Below are 18,172 nucleotides of genomic sequence, written 5' to 3'. Positions count from 1 at the left end.
TTCTTCCTCCGTCCTGGAATTACTAATGCAAAGTATTATCAGAATAACTAACTTAACTGAGTGAACCCTTTTGTGGTTACCCAATAATGCTTTGGTCCTTAATATATTTAGTTTAATGTTTGCCTACAGAAGCACAAATACCACACACCAGCTTCAAACAGCAGACTGTCTCACCATCTGTGTTCCTGGTGCAGACACATGCCTGTACTTCCAGAATGGATGCACTGCATGTTAGGTAGAACTGGAGTTGTCACTTTGGATTCCTGTTCTCTGTGGCAGAAACAATGGAAAAGAAGCTAGTGGAGGAAACAAAACAGCTAGAGCTAGATCTGAATGATGAACGGTTACGGTACCAGAACCTGCTGAATGAGTTCAGCCGTTTAGAAGAGCGATATGATGATCTCAAGGATGAAATGAACTTAATGGTGGTAAGTGGCTAAACATCTGAGAAACCAAAAGCTGTTCACAATGTGTTTAGGCAGAATCTAGTGGTATGAGTTAGTTACTGATTCTGCAGTCAGCTGTAAGGTGGTGACCTGTACCTGAAAAGAAAGTTTGTCCTTTTCAATATTGATAATTAGATTAACTCAGCCAAAATAAATACATTTAAAATTTGGTCGATTTTAAAAATTATTATATTTTTATTTTCAAGTTTGTGAAGAAGGCTAAACTTCTGCTGTAACTTTGCTAGTGGTATTGTATGTGCTGTCTGCCCCTATTTTGCCCTGAAGTTATTCACGTGTACTAGTTTTTTTTGTATCACATTCATCCTGTGTTAAATTTTAAGTAGTTCTAGGAATATTTTATGTGTCAGGAAGAAAAAATATTCATCAATACAAAGTCTGGGAAGTTAGAGAATTGCTGCTTGTACTTCCTGTAAACTGAGCTTTTCCTTCCCGCAAAATGCTGTGTTGTTGCTTGATTCTACTTTCTGCAGCAATATTTGATGCAGATTTGATTGTGAACTACATCTCAGGCTTTAGGTGGCATAAGAGACCAGAATCAAAGATCTTCTCTTATAAATTTTGATAGCTGTGAAATAACACCAAATATTACAAGCTGAATTATAGGTTGTGAAGAGGTAAACCCTTATAGTGGTATTGATTTGTTTCATTTGCACTCCAGAACATCCCCAAGCCTGGACACAAAAGGACGGATTCAACTCACAGTAGCAATGAATCTGAATATACTTTTAGCTCTGAGATCACAGAAGTGGAAGACTTACCAGTGAGGATGGAGGTAATGTTAAAAAATCCCCACAACTGTTCATTGATCAATGGTTGCATGTATTCCTATCTCTTTTTTCATATGTACTTCTGAACACCATATATTGAGAAATCTAATGCTTCAATCCAACTTTTCCATTTCCTTTTTGAAAACAGCTCATTCTCTAGTTAGTTGTGGTCCTTTGTGAAAGTAAACATAGACTGGATACTTGGCCATCCAGTTGATTTGCATCTGTAAAACATTTGCTTGCCAGTGTTTGTAAGCACTATCACTTTTTCAGCGCCAACTGGGAATTCAGAAAACCAGTAAGACTTCCTGAGAAGTCTGTATACTGTATCTTTAGGGGTTAAAAGTGGCAAGGTGGCAAGCCCCATTCTTAGTAGCTACATGGAATGAGTTTCCTGTTAGGGGTGAGAACCTCAGGTTGATTCATTTTTCCTCTGTTTCATAGAGATAAATAGAACTCTGAGAATGTTCTGTCCCTTTGCATATGCAGTGATACAGATCCCAGGATATTTAAAAATTTTCAGAAAGATGACTCTCTTGATTCAGCTAATAAATAATAATATTGAATAATTTGTGGTGCAACTCCAAGCCATTCTTAGTGTTTTCCAACGTAACTCCCCTTTTTGGCTCCTCCCAAAGAAGTGGGACTGCTAACACAGCAGAGAGCCATCAGGTTGGTGGTCTGACTGTCCTTAGCAGTTTGCAGATGCAAAGCTTTTTCTGTGCATTCTAGAGGTCTTCTTAACTGTAAGCCACCACACTGCTCACTCCATTTACCCTCTGTCTTGCTCACTCTGTTTACCCTCTGCCTGGGTCAGTTATCTCCACAGTTGTTTTGTTGCTTTCTACAGGCTGTTATTACTGTTTTTTAAAGCCTCTGCGGAAAATTGTTTTCTACTATGGATGCAAACACATTGATTCTGACACATATTCATAATTTGCCTTCACAGTTGGATTTTTCACCTTGTGTAATTGTTTCAGAAAGATACCTTCATGGATAATCAGGAAAAGGATAGTGCAACTTACATGTGATCGGGTTTCACATATAAGCCAAATGTCGTCTTTTCCTTTGGTTTTGGTTTTTAGAATGTAAATGAAAAAATTAACTCACACAAGAGCATGAATAAATACAGCATTGAGAGAAGATTAAATCTGTTTGTTTAACCCCTCAAGATTTCAAACTCCAGTTTGACACTAGACTAACAATATAGATTAATGATACAAAACTACATTAAAAAAATAGCATCAATCTTGGTACAAACCAGTAAAGCCAGAAAACTCAGTGTCTGTTTTCTTTTTCCTGAGCTGTTAGTGTGGTTTATGACTCTTCCCCTCAACAGTAAAAGGAGATGAAGTGGAAATGGCTGTGCTTGCTTGTCTGCTGCAGTCATTAATATTAATTTTCTAGTTCCTTTTCTAGGCTTCAGAATTTATAGTGCACTTCATAATAAATGCTTTGATCTTCTTGCTACGTAAAGTACAAAATGGCTGATGGACAATTTCTGATGCACCTTCAGATTACAAACGCTGGTTCTTGCCAGAAAATAGTGAGAAAGCTACTGGATTAGGCCCAGAGCAGGCTGTATAGTTAGGATAATAAAAGGAAAAAGGCATAGAATATATCTTCTGGTACCTATTTATGTCACATCCCACTAAATTAACCTGTAAATCTACAGTCAGCACAGAGATTTCTCTGTAGCTGAAGAACTTACTATAGAAATAATTTAAAAAAAAAAAAAGTGCCTCCGTTTACAGTTGTTTTCAGGTGAGTCTAACCACAGACTTTTTTTTCTCCTTCCCCCTCCAAACAAATAAGAATAAAAGGTATGCTTAATTATAGACCTCCTGCCTGCTAGGTAGTCTCTGGTTCTTTCTTTTGCTAGTCTTTAGGCTTAGATAGATTTTATACTAGTAGATCCTTTTTAAAAATAGTGTTTGACAGCTGATGAAATATTTTAGATGCTAATAGTCAACTCTCAGAATCAAGTAACATTTCTGTGTTCCTCTCTTTCCCCATTCTGTTTCCCATCTTTACTCACTGTAGTGCTTCCTTGTGATGTGGAAGGGGAATACGTCTTGACTTCCTTCTGTTCTTTCTAAAGCAGGAACCAAGTGAGAAAAAGGCACCATTGGATATGTCTCTGTTCCTCAAGCTGCAGAAACGTGTTACAGAGCTGGAGCAAGAAAAGCAATCCCTGCAGGATGAACTGGACAGAAAGGAAGAACAGGCTCTCCGGGCTAAAGCTAAGGTGGACTCCTTCTAGCTGATCAAATGCTGATGCCAGCATATCCCTTCTTGTGAAATAATGGCTGTGTGAATGCTGACTGACTTCTACTAAATCCTTCTCTTCCTCTAGTACTTCCTTTATTTAACAACAAGTTTTATGACTGGTGCTGAGTACTAGGGACTGGTTGTTTAGTTTTCCAAGGTCCTTGAGATCCTCTGATGGAAGTTAACAGGAACAAAAAGTGCTTTAAAAAAAAAGGCTGTTTTTTATTAAGGAACAGCAATATACAAAATCTACTTAAATGATGGGGAGAGTGAGCAGTTGTTCATTTTAGGCAGAATAAGAAGTGTTTCAACCAGGATGCAAAGCCAAAGAGCTGGAATTAGACATGATTAGCAGATTTTATTTGAAATTCTCCTCTGATTTGGTCTCCTTAAGTACTTATAAAAATATTAAGCCAGTTTGGGTGGTTGTTTCTTATTACTCTTCCACCAGTGAATTTCTTGAGCATCCTGGCATTCATCCTGCTCTGTTTCATTACCAGTGACAGTAGTATGATTTGTACCTGATTTTATTTGTATTAACCAATTATGTGTCACAAATCCGTAAGTAAATGAAAGGAGACAATTCCAATACTCATACTAAAGCACTCAGTAGTACCAGAATGAGTGTTTTCCAGTTTTGCAGGAAAATAATTTCAGCTCCATTTCCTTTTCCTGCCTCAACTAAATTAAAGAAAAGAAAGGACTGGATTTTTATTTTTCACGCTTGTCTGTATTCTTTCATAGGAGGAGGAAAGGCCTCCAATAAGAGGTGCAGAGTTGGAGTATGAATCGCTCAAGGTAATTCCTAAAAGGAGATTTCTGTTATTTTCTAGTGAGAATATTGCATCCAATTGTATGTGCTGGCATAGAAAATTGCATCAGCCCTCCTGTTTCAGAATATTAGCTGGAGAAACTAGACAAAAAATTCCCCAGCAATCATTTTATTGTAGGATTGCCCTTTTCGAGGTGTAGAATATGTGGCTAGGGCTGCAGAACAAAAAGATCCCCAGAAACTGTGGGAATTCTCTATTGAAGCACTTAGTACAACTTGCAAGGTAATTTGAGCAAAAATACAGTGACAAATTTAGCACTCTTTTCTAAACACATTATTTAAACTAATGCATCTGTTAGACCACTAAAACTAAAAATATTTATTAATATCAATATCACTGAATGTTGCAGAATCTACTTAGCCTGCTGACCAGTATTTGTTGTGAACTTTTTTTTCTTGTTAAGGGGAGAATAAGACTGAAAAAAATGATGGGTAATTTTTTTCCCATCAAATCTGTATGATTCATGTATATGTGTTCTGATTTTGCACTTCAGACAAAAGATTAGCCCTATTAGTGAAATCCTTCCAGGCAATATTCGCTGTAATCAAGAGGCCAGGGATATGGGAGACATTGATTGATTCATTGCAGCTACTCATTGTTTTTACCATTTCTATCCATAGCTTTGTACCCATGGTTTTGTAGGCATGTTGGAATGCTGCTGGGTGACAGAATTTTCCCTATTTCTTGCAGCGTCAAGAACTTGAATCTGAGAATAAAAAACTGAAGAATGAGTTGAATGAACTACAGAAGGCCCTCACAGAAACACGATCCCCAGAGGTAACTGCTCCTGGTGCCCCTGCATATAGAGTCCTCCTTGATCAGCTGACTTCAGTAAGTGAAGAGCTTGAAGTACGCAAGGAAGAAGTCCTCATCCTGAGGTCTCAGCTTGTTAGCCAGAAAGAGGCTATTCAACCCAAGGTAAATAATAGTCAGCAGATGCACTGTGTAGTAAAGTTACATTGCATCACTGATGTGCTTTATTTAATTTAACAATGTGCTTGAAAAGGGAGGATAAAATGGTCTAAGTGGTTCTAAGTGTAATAGTCTAAAATGGTAAATGTGAATGGTCTAAATGGTTCTAGGTGTAATCCATTGATCGTTGTTAGCACGCAATTTGCAGCAGTCCAAGTTGGGAGATTGCATTAATAAACCAATTTTGGGTTTGTCTGCCAGCATTCATGTAAAGATAGCGTACTGATCTCACCAGGCTGGCAGATACCAATGGTCTGGCCAGGATCTCCCCAGTCTCCTTTAACAATGCAGAAATAACTCTCATTTGGAGCAGTGTTATTTCTCTAGTGAGTATGTAGTTTGACTGGAAAATTTACAATAATTCTTAGGAATTCTTTTTAATTAATAGTTCAGTAGGAGGTACAAGGAGCAATTTCTTCTAAATCTATGCAGGGTCATAGAAGGTTGCAAATAAATAACATTTCATAAAGTTGACCTATGAAGATAGATAAATTCCATATTATTGATTGATAGGTGCTATGTGGTTTTGTTGAGAAGAGTAGAGCACAACCACTGAAATGCGTATCTTCTAAAAAGCTCTAATTCTGGTGATATACTTATGGAAGTAATAGCTTTGAAAATAAGAGTCACTCAACCTGAAAAGGTGTCACGTAAATCCAGGAATTTACGTGTTATTTCGACTGAACTGAGCCCTCTAGAGTGTCATAACCGCAGCAAAGAATGAACAGATATGTCATCTTTCCTTTGCTACTGCAAAGTTATGTTTATATTTGTCCTAAATAAATTGAAAGTCTTTGATGCATGAAGGTGTACATATCTTGTTTTAAATTATTAATTATAAAGAAAAAACTAATTTTTCTGTAATATTTAGAACATTGTAAATAAATACTTGAATAGTAAATCCTTGAATAAGTTATTCTCAGCAATGGTGAGACACAAGTGTTGTTTTTACAGCAGTTATGAGTATGAGGGAAATATGAAGGTCACCTGTGGGATGGCTAACAGCCAGCTTGCAGATAGCGTCTGCTTGTTAGGTTGGACAGCTGCAGAACAGACAGATTTGTTTTTTTTAATTACTTGTTTTTCTTCTTTCTTGCCTTCCAATTTGATTGCCAGGAGGATAAGGTACACGTTTTTGTCTACAGTTATAAACCAGAACTCTTAAATGCATAAAAAAACCCTCAGCGATACTTCAGCTGTAATTTCCCTGCCTGTCATAAGTAACCTACGTGTATTTGAAGTAGTTCCTGCACTTTGCTGTTACTGAAAAATCTTTCTTATTATCCCATGCCCCCCGTGTCCCCATATTCCTGCTCCACACAATGAAACAAGTTATTTCAAGACAAGCAGATTTAACATTTTTGAACTGTTCGTTTATGGTAATTGGAGCATGAAAGGAACGATTCAGGAATTGGTCTAGTCAGCTCAATCAATGTATCTTGCTGAGTGTGTTAGGAGCATAAAAGCAGCACTGGTTCAGGAATCAGATCTCTATTAACTTGCAAAATCCATAAATTCCCTCCCCAAAAAAGCCTGTGGTATGAAGAACTACCTTACTTTAAAGTGTTTGCTGTCCTCGGCATGCAACAAAGATTTGGGACTCATGTTGTAATCTAGATAGGAATTGCTGAACGTTTGATTAGAAAATGTAGTTGAACACATAGTATTTAGGAGTATGAGAAACTGAACTGACTCTAAATAAAGGCTGTTAATTCAAATATTACAACTATAGCAGGTAGGGTATTCTTGAAGATATGAGTAATTAGCATTTCTTTCCATCAGCATGAAAATAATAAATATGTTCAGACTGCTAAAGCTTGATAGATTGGCAGGTGAGATACAGCAGTTTTACTGTGTAATAAAATAGTAGTAGAAAAATCACAAGGATCTCATAAGGATGCTGGGAATAATTCTTTGAGGAGCTTATATATTTTATTGGTTTTCATATTAGAAAACATGAATCATACTAGGTATAGGATCCAAAATTTATGTCCACAAAGTTGTTATTGTAAATAATTTGCAAAATTTTACTCAGGAAAATAGCATTTGATTGTTTTAAAAGTAAAAAAAGAAAGTCCATTAGACTCCTATAGTTCCACTCTAATTATTCTGTAGCAATGACTCACATCAGGCTGGCCAAGGTGACTGTAGATATCTATTAAGCATTTTAAGTTTTACTGAAGAAAAAGCAAAAATGCCATAGTAAACATTCAAAACTGAAACAAAATGGTATTATGATGGTATCTAACTTTAAATGTCTCAAACCCTTGTAAATTATTTCCTGCTTTGCCAGAGCACTTAAAATATATAAAGTGAGGAATGGACCTTATTTATAAGGTTTGAAAGACTACATGTAAATATTTAAAAATATTAATAGAATTAAGCTTGCAAAATTATGTTTCTTCAGTTTCAGTATTAGCAGCTGTTCCTGGTAATCTGAAATAAACTGCAAATTCATCATTTAATGAAATTTATTTTATTCCCTTTACATAATGAACAAATAAAATGAGGTTAACACACATACCTGCTTGTTAGACAGACTGATATTTGACCATGCAGTATGCATTAATTTTAAAAGATACACCAAATGGACATAGAGATTATGGCCCAACCTCCTGCTCACGTACCCACACTAATTTTAATGTGGCTACTCAATGGTTAATGTTCCATGTGGGTAAAGTGGTGGAAACACGGATTCAAAGAAAAATTACATTATTAAATTTACCCTGGAAATAATAATTCTTTTTCCAGAATACCATGACAGATTCTACAATCCTCTTGGAGGATGTACAAAAGATGAAAGACAAAGGAGAAATAGCACAGGCGTATATTGGACTGAAGGAAACAAACAGGTACAAGTTCTCTTTATTTAATCTATGATCAGCTGGGATCTGCTGTGACACACTGTGTCTATCATGTTCAGTTAAGTTGCCTCCATGTAAATGTAGATACTTAGAGAACACTTGTAGTTGGGGTTATAATTTGATTTGATTAGCAAAATCGCTGTATGCAGTATTTGAAAGGATCAGGAAACAATGGGGAAATGCAAAATCAAGCTTCCTGGATTTGCATCTTCTTAGTCTTTAATTGCTACGTTGCTCAAACTGGATGCCATTCCCCATGCTGGTTTTTTACCTTTGTCCAGTAGTTGCCACAACAGTCTGTCATAATACATTTATTGTAACAGCATGGAATGCTGTAACCACTTGGGCTAACACCGAGAACTGAATTTCATCATTAAGAAGAAACACATGTAAAAAAGAGAAGTAATTTGCTAAGTTGTTTTAGAGCTTTGTTTCTCTTTTATAGTAACTGTAATTTAGTGTGTAATGTCCTTAACATGTCATCTCATCACCATCACGTATCTCTCTTGTATTTTTTAAAAACTTTTCTTGAAAGGCAATCTCCCCAGGACTATCATGTGCTGAATGAGGACGGAGAACTTTGGCTGGTTTATGAAGGGTTAAAACAAGCCAACAGGTTACCAGATTTCTCAGAATGTTTTGGGTTTTTTTCTTCATTTGCATCTTCTTTTCTAGCTAACTGTGCCCCTTGCTATGGGTTTGCTTTAGCTACAGTATTTCTATTGCTTTAACAGTTAGAAAAAAATTCATAACAAATTTTACAAATTAAAGAATTTCCTCAAACTTAGTCTGCAAACCTTTCTACTTGTCAAGTTTTATCATTTAAAAAGTTAAGATGGCGGCAACAACTAATACATAATTCATAAGAATACTTGCACAAAAATAGACTGTAAAATACCAGAAACTCTGCAACTGGTAAAGTTTTGTAGCTGTGTATTATTTGTCTGCCTTTACGTCGTGTATCAAAATTAATTTCCCTTGCAGTTTTTCAGCCTAAAGAAGTACAGTCATTTTAGTAATATAACTACTGTTTGAGCAGCTTCAGTGTACTCTTAACTTTCGAATAGTTATGGCTCTTACCCTCCTTGTTGCATCTCATGTTCGGTAAATTGAACATTATTCTCCCACATCTCTCCGTGCAAGATTCAAAATGTAAGATACAAAATAACCAACAAAACAGAAGTAATCAATCTTTAGTTCGTCGTGGTGCTGTACAAACCTCAGTGCAATCACTGCAGTCTCTGCAAAGGCTGCGAGCTGGTCATGTAATGGGCAAGATTCAACCTGTTAGGAAATGCAGTTCTGGCTCTGTGTGCACATTTGGGCCCCATATCCATACATGTGTCCCAGACTTCCAAAATTGTCACTAGCAAGTAATTCAATAGATCAGCAGTGCTGATCTTCTTCAATATACACATTTGGTAGTAGTAACTACAGAAGGAGGTATTTTGCAATGAATGCTACTAACTAAAGTCTTTCCTTTTCTGTGCTAACAAATTCTACACCTAACATTGTTTTGTAAGCCTGTGAAGCTCTAACTTGGAGCAAGTGTTCTGCAGAGCAGGATGTGAGAGTGTTTGCTCTGCGCCTCTTGTTTCTTGTCCTAGCACTGTAGAGACAAGCTTTATATTAAATGGCAGAGCAATGCAGGTAAATGACTGTTTGCCCTTGCGTGCTTCATCAGTCTAGTTACTAATAAATGTGCCTGCCTTATGCATATTTAAACCCTGAAAGATTGTCTAATTGACCAGTAGTAGTCACTAGTAATGTCATTTCCTCTGTGTGTCTATGTACAAAATGAGTGATGAGTCAGAGCACTTGGACAGTGCCTTGCAAGCAGGATCCCCACAGCACTGCTCAGAAGGAGGCTGGTACGTGTTATCCCCATTTCGCATGAGAAGAATTTAAGACATGATGTGCCCAAGGGGAAAGAGCGAGTCAGTGGTGAGGATAAAACAGAACTCCTGGATCCAGTCCTGAGTTTGGTTCTGTTGTTAGCCTTTTGTGCACTAATGACAACCTCTGCAAAATGTTGGTTTTAATGTAAAAATAAGGATTCTTTATGTGCATTTGCAATTAAATGGTTTCTGACTAAACAGAGTTAACTCTAAAAAGATTTTCCTTTGTTAATATTGCAGGGTCCTAGCTCAAGCGACACACTGTCTTCTTCATCTTACACTGTTTGATTTGTTTAGAAGTAAAACCTTTTTAAAGTCCCTTTAAAGCAGTGACAATCTGTGAAGACTTAGCATTACATTTATTGCCACATGTTCTCAGTGGCACCATACACAGTATGAGTTCAACCACAAAGGAAATGCAAAGCAGTGTCACAATTAGTTTCTCTCCACTTTTTGATCATGCAAGCTTAATTTAATTAGAAGGCATACTGACGGGTTTAAAGAGTACTCTGCCTTTTTCATTTTCCTTTGCAAGCCATGGCTAATTGTTCCTGAGCAGCAGCTAAAGCTTTACACTCCCTCTGAGAATTAGGGATGTAACTTTCTAAGTGTGTTCACGCAACTGTTGCTCAACTTCTTTAGGCTGCTGGAATCTCAGCTTCAGTCACAGAAGAAGAGCCACGAGAATGAACTGGAATCGCTGCGAGGTGAGATCCAAAGTCTGAAGGAAGAAAACAATCGCCAGCAGCAGCTCCTAGCACAGAATCTGCAGCTGCCTCCAGAGGCCCGCATTGAAGCCAGTCTACAGCATGAGATCACCCGGCTGACTAATGAGAACTTGGTAAGGGAAATGTTGCTGCACGAGTAGGCTAGAGGACTTACAGACTTGCTGTGCCTGTAAGTTCTTAGCAGTTTTCAGATGGCACCCTCCTGCAAAAAATTGCATGACTGCAGGGGTTTTTTGTAGGTAAGATAATGGGAGGGAGAGACTTACGATTGCTGATGAAGTAATAACTTTTCAGGGATTTTGTTCCAAGTTTGTGGCATGGAGAAAGCTTGTGCATCCCAGCTTTCAATTTATGAGTTTAATCATGGCGAAATAGAATGACTGATATCCAGGGAACTCATAAAAATACTAGTGCCAAGTAGTGGTGTTTCCTCTGAACTATATTAGTGTGTTTATTTTGTTGAAAAACTCTGATGTAGTTCTCCAATTATTTAACGTAACTTTTCTTCCCGTTTCCCTCCTCCCTGCCAGAAGATAGACAGATAACACACTGTGTTATGAGCTCCAGCTATTCAGTACGTTCTGAAGTAGTTCTGGAAAAGAAACTTGGTCAGAAATCACTTAGCTAATAGTTGGTATTCCTTGTTTACTGCACAACATTTTTGTATGAAGGAAAGATCGGGTGAAACTCCTTACCTTTCCCTGCAAAGGAGTATGTTCATCATGTGCAAGCTAGTTCAATTCTGCGGATATTTTCCAAAGAGGCCTGTGTTAGAATATCATTGGCTTATCACTGCTTATTGGTGAAGGGAATCATGCTACTTCAGGAAGAAAAATCCTAGCTCTGAGTGTCATTGCTTCCTCTAAATAAGACAGGGTATAGTCTTTGCTGCTTATGTATGCTACAGAAGTTATCATTGTCAGGTTCTTGTCTTAGTACCAAAGGTTTTGATAAAAGCATCAGATAATTTGGTGAATAGATCTTGGAAAACTGATTGAAAATATAAGTTTACCTCAGCAGCAACTGTCTCCCACTGGCAAAGGCAAATGGCGAATGTTTCCATCTCTGACAGGTCCCTCCTGCTGCTTAGTCAAATGTTATGTTTTTTAGCCTTTTTTTTCCCGCAAGAGACCTACTCATCACATTCTGTGTTCCCAAGACAACACACAGTCATGTAATTACATCCCAGAGGAGCTCTCTTTATTTTCAAATACGGTGAATGCAATTTTACTTGTTAAGTATAGACTCATTCCTTAGTATTTCAATTCTCATGTTGGAGTATTGCAAGTCCACTCCAAGTCACCAATATGCTTCTTTTCCATTCCTAGCCCAAGAGTGGAAATAATTTACAGGCTTTCCAGATGTGATATTAGCATTGTAGTGTTCACGGCAATCCCATCTTGATTAGCCTAAGAAAATGTCCTGTCCAGGTTATCACAAAGGTTATATTCCAGGCTTTCACAGTATTAGTACTGCCCATTTTTAAAAGGTCTGACTGTTCTGCAACTCTTCTACATCAGCTTCTCTCCGGGAGAGGCTGGAATGAGCACCACACCTAAGGACTAGACTACCTGAAAATTAGAGATTCTTGATCCTGTTTTAATCTGATTTCATTTATATGGTGCTTACTGAAGTATCAGTGTCTGAAAGGCAGGGGAAAAACTATCCTGTACCTATTTTTACAGTTTTATGAGGAGTTGTATGCAGATGATCCCAAGAAGTATCAATCGTACCGGATTTCACTTTACAAACGGATGATTGTATGTAGATCATGTGAATCCTGTTTCTCTGTTGTCTCGTTTGCTATTTCTGGAGCACTAATTGAAAAGCAGGCTGCCTCCCTGTCTCCCTTTCAAAGGAAATCCCCTGCAGAGAGCTTCACGATGCCAATTACTTTCCTCACTGCTTTTTTTGTTAGTGTCCTCTGTGTAATCTGTGTCTCTCTTTGATGCACAGTTTTGTTACTAATACAAGTCTTACGCTGTGACGAAAGCAGTTTCTTTTTGAATACTACATAATACTGCCCTGAAAAAGAGGAACATGACGCAAAAGATGCTCAATTTTTCAGAACCACTCTTTGCTTTGAAACTTTGATACATTTAGATTCAGTTCAGCAAAATAGAAGCCTGATCATATAGAGACTTATGAAGGTGAATAATGCCTGCAGTTGTGAGTAGCCCAGTCTTAGCCTGAATTTGTTCACAGATCTCTTTATGGTGCTGTCATCTGGAATGAATAAATCTTTCAGAACCAAAATACATAAGCTTTTAATATTTTTCAGAAATGCAAAGCCTGAATGATAACATTGGAAATAATACTATATTTCCATAATAATTAAAGGTAACAAAATGAGATAGCACCATATGTAATCTTGGAAGAATATAATTTATGAGATTCGAAATCTTAATGAGATGTGAAATCTGTTCAATTTGTTAAGAGGAACCATAGAAAGAACTTTCTTCCTCCTCACATATTTGTTTTCAGAAATCATATCCCTTCACTGATATTTTCAAAACAATTTGTTGGACTTACATGTATTTTTTTATTAATTTCAGTAGAAAATATATCTGATAAGTATTTTGTGTTATTAACAGGATTTCTTTTGTAATACTAAACTCTACTTTGAATATGAAGTGTGGCCTTGATTCTGTTCTTTCAGCAGGCCTAATATCTTACTGTTCCAGTATCTTATATTAGGTTGTAACCTCTTACATGACCAAGAGCAATTTTGTGCCTAATTCAAATTCGTTGTCAATGCTGCACTAATATTTTTCAGTACTTTTAGGAAAAACATAGTTTCCCAGTTGATGCTTTTGATGCAAGGAGCTCGTGGTCCCTTATGTTCTCATCAGTGCCATGGAGAATCACACTTACAAAAGAACATTTGTCTTTTAAGCTGCTTTCAAACCCTTAACCTGGAATGACTTTTAGGTTTTTTGAGCTTGAGGGTTTGCTTCGTTTAGAAAGACTTCCCCTTTTTAAATTACATGATTATTTCATGAACCATAGGTCACAGAATTATTCAAAGATAGATTTCTGGGGAGTGCTCCTTTGAAAGAAAAATACAGTTTTCTTGCAAGAGTAGGACTTTTAGATGCTAGATGTTGTTCAGGTACAGAATAAAAAGACACAAGGCCCCAGTTTCTGTCTAAGGAAATGTAATGACAGCAAGTGATAGGGAGATGGCAGAGAATTACAAGTAATATTGTATGTTTGATGATTTTGGTAAATTTGAGTGCAAGTTGTGGTCTTTCTGCAGATCTCTCTCTTGTAGTCTTATAAAATGGATATGTCTGAATAATGAGTCATTCCTGAAGGCATGAATAAATGATGCAGGCTAGCTGTTAAATAATAAAGAAAATTATTTCCGTGAGGCATTTGGAAGAGCAGGGAGTAAGCATCAGGGAGATGTGTTTGCAGCAAAATGTCTTCTTCCCTAAGAAGTGACCTAGTTCTGAGTGTCTGCAGAATATACCTGCCTAAGAGCTTTGCCTTCGTCATGCTGCACTTAATATTTGGCTTGTGTTGTAGACAGTGTATCAGCTTACAAAGCTCAGCCAGAGGATGGCACCACTGTTCAGCTTTCTTCACCGTCTTGTAGTTCTAACAGCACTGATTTTATCTCTGTCACATGTTATGGCACTTTCTCATCTCTTAATCTTTCTCTCATTTTAATTTACAGGATTTAATGGAGCAGCTTGAAAAGCAAGACAAAACTGTTCGCAAGTTAAAGAAACAGTTGAAAGTATTTGCGAAGAAGATTGGTGAACTTGAAGGTACTTTTATATTTTGAGAGGAAGAGAAAGATTTTGGTTTACTTTTTGGACCCCTTTGTCATCATATCCGTCTGTCTTAACGGTCAGGGGTGCATGAGGTCTTCAGTAGCATTAGCCTCTGTTAACTGATTCCAGAAACAGGAGATACACTCAGAACTCTGTATGTTCCTTTATAAACCTTTAGAATATTTGTCATATCTTGAAGCAGTGAGTAAAAGGAGATTGATATTTATCTGAAGGCGGAAACCATTGGAACATAAAGAAATGTTACCTAGCCTACTTGTGTACTCAAAGACAGTATCTGTTTTTATAAAAACAAAAGCAATAGTAAATATGAACCAGGCAGAAATAACTTACCCAGTTTTCCTTTGTGAATTTCTATATCATTGGAGCCAAGAATGCTGAGATTGTCTTTCTCCACTTGAGGTTTCCTTTCAGAGCTGCTGGCCAAGCTTGAATATGAGAATGCTGAGATATGGACTAAGCTAATTTTATTTTTATGAGCGTCAGAGTGATTTGCCTTAGGATCTTAGGACTGGTGAGACTGACAGCTTATTATGTCTCAGCATGAGAACGTAATTTTAATTGCTAAAAGCAATTAATAATGTTATAAAGTTGAAGTATGAATTTGTTTTTAAATAATCCTGGTCCTAATCTTTCAGAAGCTTTTTATGGTCATCTGCTTCATCCAGAAACAAGTTTACTGCCTAATGAGTTGTTCTATTGAGTACTAAGATTGAAATTAGTGACTGTGTAGTCTTCACTGCTTCAGTGTTTGAAAAGAACAGTGATACCAAGTTAAACCTGGATTAACAAGAGTATATTATCCTTTAGTTATTGGCAGCTCTCCTCGAGCTCCAGTTTGGATTTCTGCATTTTCTATCCCATTTGACAGGTGCAGACATTTAGCACACTTCGAGGATATGCAGTTGTTTGTAAAGATTGCATGTGACTAGAAGGGTTATGAGAAGAGGATGTAGCTTTCCTAGGATGAAGCCAACTTCTGCTTTTCAAAAACAAACGTGCAGCCTAATCAAATGGAGTGTAGGTGTTGAATGTGATACCATACCGTGAGGCACTGTATGAAGCAAAGTGGATATTTCATATATCCTTTTGAAAGGTTACTCAAATTAAGGTTGTTTTTAAAAGTCTTTCAATATTGTTTGGTTACTGCTGTGGACAAGATCACGGTAGCATTCATACAAAATATGGAGCGGGAAAATGTTTCTCAAAACATAGTTTAGTCTGTGTTTATTACCTAATTAACTTTCAAAGATGTAGGAGTTCTGGCTGGGATGGAGCTAACTTTCTTCATAGTAGCCTGCGTGATGCTGTGTTTTGGATTTGTGGCTTAAACAGTCTTGGTAACACACCAGTGTTTTGGCTGTTGCGGAACAGAGCTTGCACAGTGTCAAGGCTTTCTCTTTTTTCCCCACTCTGTCCTGTCAATGAGTAAACTGAGGGGGTGGGAAGGCACACAGCCAGGGCAGCTGACCCAAACTGGCCAGAGGGATATTCAGTATTCCATACCACCTAACGCTCGGAGCCAGAAGAGGGGTTTTTTTGCATACAAGGTGGCTGCTGTTTGGAGGCTGGCTGGGCATCAGTCCTCCATGATGGTAGTGGTGGGGCATGAGTGATTGCCTTTGCTTTCTCCCCACCTCTTTCTTTCATCTGTTAAACTGTCTTTATCTCAACCCGTGAGTTTTCTCATTTTTGCTCTTAATATTCTCTCCCTTGTCCTGCTGGAGGGCTGGGGGGAGCTGAGCCAGTGTGGGTGCTTGCCTGCTGGTCAAGGTAAACCTACCACAATAGGTAACAAACATCAAGCTTGAAAAACACTGCCTTTTTGCAGAACAATTAACAGTAACCCTTGCAGTATTAATCTGAGATTAAGTGGTTAACAGCTATCACTTTGCCTTTGTGCTTTTGTACAATAAAATCCAGGAAATCAGCGGTAAATCTGTATTAATGAATGCCATTCACGTACTTCCACTCTCCTTCAAAGGAAGAATGCCACCCCAAGATACATTTATCAACAATCTGTCTTTTTGTTTAATGGGAATTTTGTTGCTAAGTGTTACCCTGAACCAAAGAAAAACATTTCTTAGCTCTATATGCTGGATCTCTTCCTTAGAAATGTCGTAGTTTCCTCTGATGTGCATTGGTTTCACTAGAAAATATTATATTATATTATATAATTTATTTTCATTTGCCCTCTGAAGTGGGCCAGATGGAGAACATATCACCTGGACAAATCATTGATGAACCTATTCGTCCAGTTAACATTCCACGGAAGGAAAAGGACTTCCAAGGGATGTTAGAATATAAGAAGGAGGATGAACAAAAACTTGTCAAGAACCTTATTTTAGGTAAGCATCTTTCTCATTTGCAGCCTCCTCTGCTCCCACACACTCTGAAAAATGCATGATAAGAACTTGCATGAACAGAATTTGCATTATGAAATGCATAGCTTATTTTGGTTATGACAATGTTCAGTTTATCTAGAATTCCTAAATGTCAATTGTAATCTAATAATCCTTCCTGATAAGTATAGTACATATTAATGTGTCTGCATATTTTTTAGCAGGCAGTTATGTTTTATTCTGTTCTGGTGTTTTGCTGAGAAAGTGGCTCCTAGTTTTACTCTTAGTTTTCACTAGCCATATATAGATATGTATGTATAATTAACAGGGGAGATTAAGATTACCACATATAACACCTTCCAGTGGCTTTACACTTAACAATACAATGTATGTTTGTTTTTCCCAAGAGCTGAAACCACGTGGGGTAGCCGTTAACCTGATTCCGGGACTACCAGCGTATATTTTGTTCATGTGTGTACGCCATGCGGATTACCTTAATGATGACCAAAAAGTGCGGTCGTTGTTGACTTCCACTATCAATGGCATCAAAAAAGTGTTGAAGGTTAGTTAGTCTGCTTGGTTTCAGAAAACAGTAGTTTAAAATTTTATTTTGATTTTATGTTAGAGGAGTGAGGAAAAGACTTTCAATGAATTGGCTCTGGATTTCTGATCAGTAAAGTCCCCCCACCAAAGTTACCAAAAGTTGTTAACAATCAGCAAATTACAGTGATAACATTTTATCAACATAATACCACAGATGGTTTGAATTAGTGGAAAAAGAAGTACCTTCCTTTTAGTTTGAATAGGCTTCGTCTGAAACTATACCTGCAAAGCTTTGGATGCAAAGTTTGCATAGTGAGTCTTTGTAATCCAGAATACTTAATTAAAATGTTTCATTTGCAGTTTTGGTTCAAAGACTTCCGCATTTGCTTCATCTACAGATTACACTGATGATAATATGTTACTGCATAAAGTCTTCACAATGAGTTGGCTAAAAGAGTTTACTCCAGGGGTATCTTGAAAACAATATTAAGACATAAATATGCTTCATGTAGTTTTATAGTTTTTAAATAAAGCAGGTGTGCTCAACACCAAAGCATTTAATGTTTTGAAAGAAGTAGTTTACTAAACAATCCCATAGGAGCTTAGATATTCATAGAAACTTTTGGACATGTTTAAGTGAATGGAGCGCGTGCTACAGAGCTCTAGAAATTTTAATTACTCAGCATA

General features: G+C 37.2%; 1 protein-coding gene across 5 annotated transcripts in view; it reads left to right on the top strand.

The window, feature by feature from the left end:
• MYO5A (myosin VA) overlaps positions 1–18,172 on the top strand; it is a 103,819-nt gene that overhangs the window by 76,406 nt on the left and 9,241 nt on the right. Inside the window, exons 24-35 of one of the 5 annotated variants that reach the window (XM_064456427.1) lie at positions 280–428; positions 1,126–1,239; positions 3,339–3,482; positions 4,250–4,303; positions 5,029–5,256; positions 8,062–8,162; positions 8,710–8,790; positions 10,715–10,913; positions 12,486–12,560; positions 14,483–14,576; positions 16,802–16,948; positions 17,350–17,504. In XM_064456427.1, the coding sequence (XP_064312497.1) occupies positions 280–428; positions 1,126–1,239; positions 3,339–3,482; positions 4,250–4,303; positions 5,029–5,256; positions 8,062–8,162; positions 8,710–8,790; positions 10,715–10,913; positions 12,486–12,560; positions 14,483–14,576; positions 16,802–16,948; positions 17,350–17,504 (1,541 nt within the window). Of the gene's footprint in view, positions 1–279; positions 429–1,125; positions 1,240–3,335; positions 3,483–4,249; positions 4,304–5,028; positions 5,257–8,061; positions 8,163–8,709; positions 8,791–10,714; positions 10,914–12,485; positions 12,561–14,482; positions 14,577–16,801; positions 16,949–17,349; positions 17,505–18,172 lie in introns of all 5 variants that reach the window. The other 4 variants (XM_064456429.1, XM_064456428.1, XM_064456431.1 and 1 more) reach the window with 4 other exon arrangements.

The sequence above is a fragment of the Phalacrocorax carbo genome, chromosome 7 (assembly GCF_963921805.1).
Source record: "Phalacrocorax carbo chromosome 7, bPhaCar2.1, whole genome shotgun sequence".
NCBI classification, from domain to species: domain Eukaryota; kingdom Metazoa; phylum Chordata; class Aves; order Suliformes; family Phalacrocoracidae; genus Phalacrocorax; species Phalacrocorax carbo.
Note: the sequence above shows the minus strand (reverse complement) of the source record. Positions and strands in the feature narration are given on the sequence as shown.